This window comes from Lacerta agilis, chromosome 7, assembly GCF_009819535.1.
Source record: "Lacerta agilis isolate rLacAgi1 chromosome 7, rLacAgi1.pri, whole genome shotgun sequence".
Lineage (NCBI taxonomy): Eukaryota > Metazoa > Chordata > Lepidosauria > Squamata > Lacertidae > Lacerta > Lacerta agilis.
In genome coordinates this window covers 63,410,131-63,418,759 of record NC_046318.1, presented here as the reverse complement: position 1 = coordinate 63,418,759, position 8,629 = coordinate 63,410,131, and the positions used below count along the sequence as shown (strand labels likewise).

The 8,629-nt window shown below is 44.3% G+C and overlaps 1 protein-coding gene across 1 annotated transcript in view; it reads right to left on the bottom strand.

Annotated features, from left to right (window-relative positions):
- Positions 1–1,539: 1,539 nt before the first annotated feature.
- CPQ (carboxypeptidase Q) overlaps positions 1,540–8,629 on the bottom strand; it is a 130,139-nt gene continuing 123,049 nt past the window's right edge. The window contains exon 7 of the mRNA XM_033155621.1: positions 1,540–1,986. Coding sequence (XP_033011512.1) covers positions 1,826–1,986 — 161 coding nt within the window. The 3' untranslated portion in view covers positions 1,540–1,825. The remainder of the gene's footprint in view (positions 1,987–8,629) is intronic.

Sequence of the window (8,629 nt, the reverse complement as noted above, 5' to 3'; positions counted from 1 at the left end):
GGCAGAGTGCTTTACTCTCCAGCATGACCCGAGTGCTTCTCCTTCTCTTAGGGGTTTGCTATTGTCACCTGCTCCTGAGGGAAGCCAATTACCACTTTTAGTTACCAGCATGCTTCCTCCCCGCCTCACCTGTTCCCTCATCTTGGAACACTGCAGATTTGCTTCAAGTGGGAATGCTCAGGACATAGCTGCGCCTGTTTCAATAAGTTGAAGTTGCTTCAGGAAAATAATTGGCCTTTTGATGACTGGCTGACAGGTGGGTGGGTCAGGTTCTGCCCTGAAGCTTAAGCCCTCGCCGAGCATTCTCAATGTGAGTGAAGTGGGACAAACAGTTTCAGAAAGTGTGTGTGTGGGACGGTTGTGCCGGGTGCAAAATATGTTAGGGGCGCAAAATTTCAACACCTGGTACTGCTTCAATATAGCTGTGTGCTTTCATCGCTGGACTCCTTTGAAAACAGCTTCTCCATGTGAACCAAGAAGTGACCTCTTCGGAGAACAGAATGACTCTTCTTTTCTTACCTCTGTGGCTGCGATCTCCTGGGTGATGTGGATGCTGTCAGGCAGTTGAATGAACATGCATAATAATAATAATAATAATTTAATAATGATTTATTTGTACCCTGCCCATCTGGCTGGGTCTCCCCAGCCACTCTGTACTCATGCCCGTTTCCCTCCCACCCACTCTGCGTGGCCCTGGGCACTGGCAACCCACGCTACGCCACTGGGTGGGGCGGTGGTGCTCACCTGCCCTCTAGAGAGCTTAGCTGCTGCTACTTACAGGAAGGAGAGAGGTGAGGTGATGGGGAGGTCTGAGCAATGCAAGGACACGGGCAGGAGGATTGGCTCCTCTGATGGTTCGCACTGCACTGGCTGCTCCACCCCTCCGTTTCTCCTTTCCTTTATGTAACCGTGACTCTGGTGTTAGGAGGTCAGGTGAGTACTGCTGCCCCGCCTTGCCCACTGATACTGGGGACAAGTGCACTAGTTCCACCCCGTCAGCGTTCCACTCTGAAAACCAGGGTACTCAAATCCTGCAAGGAACCTCCATGAATACAGAAGGCTCTCTACTCCACCAACTCACAAAGGACAACGAAAATGGCAAGGGAGCTAGAATGCTCATCTCCATTGAGAATGCCTCAAGGGGACTTTCTGGATATGTACAGAATGTCAAGTCCTCAATCAAAGTCTTTACAGCCGTATGTGGTCCCCAGCTCCCTCTCTCCCTGGCCCTTGGATTTCTCCCCAGAAGAATTCCTGCTTCACACCCCAAGTATTCTAGCCTAGCTTGAATGTGGCCTTGAACTCTGACCATGCCTCTTGCTGGCCTGAATGGAGGACAGAGAGGTGTGCATGTAGGAATTAGCCTACAGTACATTTGAATCCGTTGCTCCACCCACATTTGGCTCTGGCCCCTCCCCCTGTCCCCATAACTAGATCCAAGTCCGAGAACTCTTCAAGATTGCTTGAACATCTTTATTTTTCTTCCTTCTCTCTCAGTACCCCTAAAGTGCATATTAAGCAGAGAGTGTGTCGGAATTTTACAATGCAACACATTTATTTAAAGTACTTGGGAGGTAACGGGTTCACTTGTTTTACTGAAAGCTGCTGTGAGTGGCACAGCAGAGCAGCTCTAGAAAAATCACAGAATTTAATATAGGTAGCAGGAAACAGTCATCAGGAAATCGAAGCAGGCCTGCATAATTAAAGGACCATCTTTGACACAAGCTTTTAAAGGAAAAACAGGATTTCATCACAGCAATAGACCATGTGCATTCCTTGTCTGCTCTGGAAAAGATCAATCTTTCCCCTCCTTTTCTTTTTTTAATTACACTGGTATCTTCTCATCCATGTCAGCAATTACATAGGATACCACAGTCCAAAGAGCAGCACAGAGATTCATCTGGATAGGATCCTGAACTGTCAATGTGTCCCCTTGGGAATGATGAAACCAAAAGTATCTAGTGAGATCATCACGCAAACTGGCAGCTGTGAAGGGGGGAAAAGTCACTTTGTTATTATGAGAATTTTATCATTTTGACATTTTCTTGTACTTTGGCTTTGACTGAATCCAGGTGAGCTACTAACAAACAATGTATGGTGCATGAAACCACTTTAAGCCTAAGTGTCTGGGTTTTTCATGGCTTCCCTATTAAATACACTTCCCATAGTTTTCTCAAACTTGTAGGAGTAAACGAGACAGCAAAAATGAAGGCTTCTGTTTTTCAGTTATTTGTAGCACAAATGAAACATTGTACAACAAACATTAGATTGCAAAAACCCCCACCAAATTTCTGTCCTTTTTATTGCATTTCTCACAAAATCAGTAAAAGCTTGAAACTTTACATCCTGCTTCTTACAGAATGCTTACTTACATTCTGATCAGTGAGGTGGTTCTTCAGCAAAGAAGGTGGGCTTGTTCTGCTTTTGTTTAATATGTGTATATTCAAATTAATGGCTCAGATACTAAGACAAATAAAGGAAACTTTCTTAATTCCCCCTGTAGCCACCTGTGGCCCCTGAAAAGCCTAGAGTCTCAGGGACCCTCCAGAAGAATGTAGAATATGGTACAGGGGGCCAATGTAGGAGGGGCAATTTGTTCTCCTAATGCCAACATCCTGTTTTAAATTGTTTTACTTGCTGCCATTGTGCATCCATTCATCGTTTTTCGTTCAACAGTCTGAGAATGAGAATTAATGAATGATAATGAGAGAATTCTGCCGTCGTTCCTTGCCTACGGAGGCCACAAGAAGGCGCACATGGCACCAGCGTTTTCTTGTTCCAATGCCAGGCAATTTTTGTTTTGTTTTGTTTTCCTAGGCCTCTGGGCAGCACCAATGATTGGATGTTTTGACTTTTACTTTGTTTTCCATTATGTCTATCTTCCTATATACATAAAACTATAAGGCTGTAATCACGCGGAACAGCTGTGGGGTGAGGAGGGGGAGTGGTGGGGTCAAGGGTGGGGAAAGAGTGGTTGGCGAAGGAGTGGATAGGGGTGGCAAGCAGTGCAGGCATGGGGGGGCAGCCCCTAGTGTATACATACCTACTGTATCACTGTATTTTATTCTTACAAATTCCTTTGGGGCATTCTGTTGTGGGGAGCCATTCGTAAATCCAATGAACTAAACTAACTATTCCAATTGACTGCATGCGGAAGGGAATGATTATGGGATACAGCCATATTTTGTTGCCCAGCACATTTCTGATTAATGAAGTTGCATCTCCTGTTTGCATCTGTGCAGGGAGATTTCTTCCACATGTTGGCAACATACAATCCATGGGCTTAATTGGACTCTGTTGAGCAGCATAGGCCCCGGGTATCAGCACTGGAACCAGCTACAGAGTTTTCTGAATGCTGGTGATGATTACATGGGTTTCCTTCCAAAATAAAGCTTCAAATCAATCATACAAGTTCTCCTGAAATTGTTGCTTGAAGTGCTATTCTGCACATACATGTTCAGTCAAGCAGTTGCAGAAAACATTTTTAAAGTCCATCTTTTATGAAAACCCACGGCACAGCCTAATTACGCAAACAAACTGCGGGCCAGGTGTTCTCCTCATAAGAATAATTATGTTTTTGTATAAAATAACATTTAATTAATTCAAACAATGAACTCAACTTTTTTTTTCTTGTAATGGATCACTCCATTAAAAGCTTGTACTGTAATAGGTTAATAGATTTAAACTATACCCTGAAAAAAATTAAGAAGTGGGTTGCAAAACACACTGGGTGGTCTTCTGCTTGGGTACAGAAGATTTTCGGCTCTTCCTCCATGTGGCAGCTACGCTCCCCACAAAGCCGCCCTCCCCCCTTGGACAGGACATCTTCCAGGGTCATATCCCATGAGGTACAAGGGGCTGCCACCAGATCTCTCCTCACTTCATGCATGGAAGCACTCTGTTCTGTGATGGATTGGGTTCAAAGTACTTCAATTTTCTTCCCTAAACATTTGGGCAACAGATACAGTCTCGTCTGATGTGAGAGCTAGCGACTCACGATTGTCCCACTGGAGTAAATGAAATCATTTCCAAGGATGTGGTTTTCATAGTGTAAATTACTCTCCCTGTCTCTCTCACAATTATGACTAAAATTGAGTATATAGCTCATATACTCTCATATACTAACATACATTCTTGTGATGGGGATGTTGTGGCTTTATTGTGTTGCTGGTCAAAATGCTTCCATCTATGGAAAATAAATGTTTCAATTCATGGAACCCAAAAGAGGCAGGAGAATGCATTCATTCCTTACTATAAGTAAACAGAACAGTTCGTAATTTGCTTCTACCCAAGAAATACTTGGCATGTCTCACGGATGACATTGTGGTCAGGACCAAAGGTTGCATAAGCTCCCCGCAGCCTTATGGGAGCTTAAAGGTTCCATAGCTTAAGCGCATCTGAAAGACTGGGAAATTAGACATTTATCAGCTTCAAAGGGGGAGGAAATGCCAGGGAGGGAATTAAAAGAGACTCTCTTTAAAGTGCCTCTTTAATCAGAAGATGAGTTTCAAACAGATGGAAAGCAGTCAGAGTCATCTTGAAGTGCAAACATGGGAATGAAACAGGGTCAAGCAAGCCTCATACTTTATAACAATAATATGTATTGTTTATTAAGCATTTGTAGCACCTAGGTGCTGGGGAAACATAGGAACATCAAAATACAGGAAGCTGCCTTATACTAAGGCAGGACACTTCCAAACAACCTGTGCATTTGTCCCGATTTGTTTGCAGGGAGATCAGACTACGTTGGCTATTTAATGAGCACCTGTCCTGATCTGCTTGGGAGAAGCTAGATGATGTGCATCAAGGCAAGTGTTATTCCACACTTTCTACTGTGTTTTTCCATTGCATTGCTTATTGCAAAAATTCTGGTATTTTGAGGAAGTAGGGCATGTTATGCAAGAGCTCCAAATGAAGTCTAATTGTACAAACTCATTTTTGCCAGGATGTGCTTGCATACCCAACAATAATGGTAACAGACTGGAAGTCCTCTCAGACTCCTGGTCCCTCTAGCTCAGTAAAGTCTACTACAATGACGGACAGAAGCTCTCCAGGAAGCTCATGCTGGAAGATTCAGGAGGGGTAAAAGTAAGCAGTTCTTAGCACAGGACTTTTAACTATGGAACTCACTCCCGCAGGAGGCAGGGATGGACAGCAACATGGAGGACATCAACTTGTTAGGATTCTTTTCCCGTGCTGCAGTCATGGGATTGTTTTTATCACATGACGGTGTATGTTTTCATTCCACATTGTGGGACGTGACGGAGCCAGGATGTTTGTATTACTGTGTTCCCGTGATGTAGGACGTTTGTCCTTTGTTCTTTCTCTTTGCTGTCTGATGCTGAAGAGGAAGGAGCTGAGTTACGATGCTCCAAGTGTGTATATGTAAATAAACTTAGTTTAGCCAAATGCTGTGCTACTGAGTCTGTACGCTGACTGCCTATACTCTGCTGATCCTGAAGTGTGCTGATGCCTCTTGGTATCAGTTGCTGTGATGTTCAGGCTGGAGAAAGATTTTGAATCTCCTGAACAGACGACCAGGAGGGAGAGAACATACCAGTTGGGCATGTGTCTCTGCCAGACTCCTACTCATGTGTAGGACCTCCTGACAGAACTCACTTCCGCAGGAGGCAGGGATGGACACCAACTTGGATGGCTTGAAAAGAAGACTGGACAAAATCCTGGAAGATAAGGCTGTCAATTGCTGCAAGCCTTGATGGCTATGCTCTGCCCCCATGGTCGGAGGCAGCAATGCTTCTGAAGAGCCGTTGCTGGAAGCCACAGGAGAGGAGAGTGCTCTTGTGTTCAGGTCCTGCTTGTCTGTTTCCTATAGGCATCTGGTTGGCCACTGTGAGAACAGGATGCTGAGCCATTGGCCTGATCCAGCAGGCTCTTATGTTCAGTACCTGGTATAGCTTTCACAAGAAATGTTTTGGAGTACAGCTCCCATCAGCCCCAGCTAGCACTGGGTGTTGCTGATGGGAGTGCAGTGCTTTGTCTGCTTCCTGCCTAGTACAGATACAAAACAGGCTTCTGGTGGAATGGATGGAGTGCTTGGGTTTCTGCTGCATGGAAAGGAGGGGGGAGACTCCTCTTTCTGTCCAGTGCAGAAATCAAGCAGGCTTCCAGTGGAGACATTATTGTTATAAACGCAGAATCCCCTATTCCTTCTCTAGCAGCCTACTGTATTCTGAAACTGGACAGAACAGGAGCTGGAGCTCCCTCCTGTGCAGCTGGTACAGAAACCAAGAAGACTGGCAGTAGAGGAAATGAGGGCTTCACCCACTCACCATCAGTTTGCTGTGTTCCTAGCATAGCCAAACCTCCTGCCCATCATGCTGGTGGTGAAGGGACTGAGTGGATCTGTGCCTTTGCAGCCCATCCATTCCCATGTTGGAGATTACATTATAAGTACTTTACAGATATTGAAAAGAGAAGACAGTCCCTGCCCCCAGGCTCGCAATTGAATAGACACAAGGAAAAATGATTGGGGAGAGTAGAGGAAAGCAAACATTGACGCTGCCCTGATATTCATTGTCACAGGCAAGGGAACAGCTTTCCAGAGGCCCTTGTTTTCACCACTGATGGCAGAGGCCAGAGTGTGCCCACTAGGTTTGTGAAGTCGGAGGAGAGTGCTCTTTCTTTTTTAGTTACAAAGCAAGGTATACAATACGCCTCCTCCACTTTAAAGGGAACAGTCATTGACAACTGTACTTTAAAGGTTATATTTAGGAGCCCTTTTTAAAGTGCAAAAGAACTGGCTTGCCCTTTCTCATCATTGTTTTGTACTTACATTTTAAGGCAGCACTACAAGCACAGGATTAGTAGGCTAGGCATGGAATCACACACACACACACACACACACACACACACCCCTGAAGAGGAGAGATAGAGCATCCATTAATAAATCAAAGCTTCATCATCTCAACGAAGCAAAGGGCATCTGCAATGAAGAGCAAGTTTTAAGTATAACAAACAAGTGCATTCTGGATCTCCAGGGAAGTGCATATTCATATCCTTCTAGGATAGCTGTGTTGGTTAGTGTGTTGTGCTGACAATGCCAAGGTTGCAGATTTCATCCCCGTATGGGGCAACTGCATAGTCCTGCATTGCAGGGGGTTCTCCAATTTCATGATTCTGTGGCATGTCAAGTATCTGTTTTTCTTTTCACTTATCAGAATTTTGTGAGGCAGTTCTCCAACCAAATAATGTTCTCATATTGTTTCGCATAAGGTAAATTTGACAGATTGAACACACACTCAATTGAATTTCTCTTGCACCCCTAATGAAGTAGTAAATTGCTTGTATTCAAAAAAAGTCATTGCTTCATGAGACCCACAGGTTGTACTGAGTATTCCCCACTTGGCTTACTCCAAACTCCTTATACTCCATCTCCATCAATAACATTCCAGCAGGGCAGGGAGCTATAAAGTGCTTGGCATTTATCTTCGAGCACATCTAGCTAAACTACCATACTAATTAGAGAAAGGCCAAGAATAATTGGAGCAAAGGACCATTTTGTGAACCCCACCCCCACCCGTCCCTCTGTCTGCCTCCTTCTCTCAAATTCCCTTTAACTCTTTGCAATAAGAGGTTCCAAGGAGTTGGGGCCACAAAATAGCAAGCAATGGAATCATAGCCCAGTCTTGTCAGCAGCTGCCCAACTTCCACTGGCTGAGATGCCTTTACTCTGTGCGAAGGTGTTCACACCTTGGCTAGAGATGAATTAGGAATGGTTTAAGGACTCCAACAAATGTGAAGCTGGTTGGAGAAACAAGGCATCAAATACAGTCAAACCTCGGTTCCTGAACACCTCCGTTTTGGAACGTTTCGGCTCCCGAATGCCAAAAACCCGGAAGTAACTGCTTCAGTTTTATAACAATTTTCGGAAGCTGAACGTGCTACACGGCTTCCGTTTTGAGTTTCCCTATTGTATTGAGGCTTCCGCTTTCAGTTTTTGGTTGTCAAACATTTCAGAAGTCGAACGGTCTTCCAGAACGGATTATGTTTGACAACCAAGGTTTGACTATAGTAGTATTTCATAACAAAGTACAGGATACATATGCTTTTTGGATAACATCACATGAACAGGGAGTAAAAGCTCAGCACTAGAAATGCAGTTGGTGCTCAGAAAACAAGAGTGTGGCTATATCCTAACTTAGTCATTAATTTCAATGGGTCTACTCTGAGTAGGACTGAATACCACCTAATGGACTTAATTTTGGCAGATCTCCTTAGACTCTGCCTGAGTTGGACAGAGACCTGGAAAAGTGGCTTATTTATTTACTTATTGGAAGAGTTATGGCTCACCACCAATTTATTTATTTTTAAGGCCAAATGTGTGTGGAGTGTTTGTGTCATTTCAATTTTTCGCTTCAGATGCCGCAACATCTAAAGCTAGCACTGTTCCGCAGGATTAAGTGAGCCAATTGGTGCCTTTGGTGGCAGACAATACTTTGAGAATTTTTGTTTCATTTTGGTTTTTTTTGTCAATTTGAGCCAAAATGATCAAGAAGTTAATGTGGTTCCAGTGGGGCAACGGTGCCATTAGCTCTGTCACTGAGCCTCTGCGCTTGAAATTACTGGGTAAAGTAAATGTTGCTTGAGTTACCCTGCTGCATGCAGACCT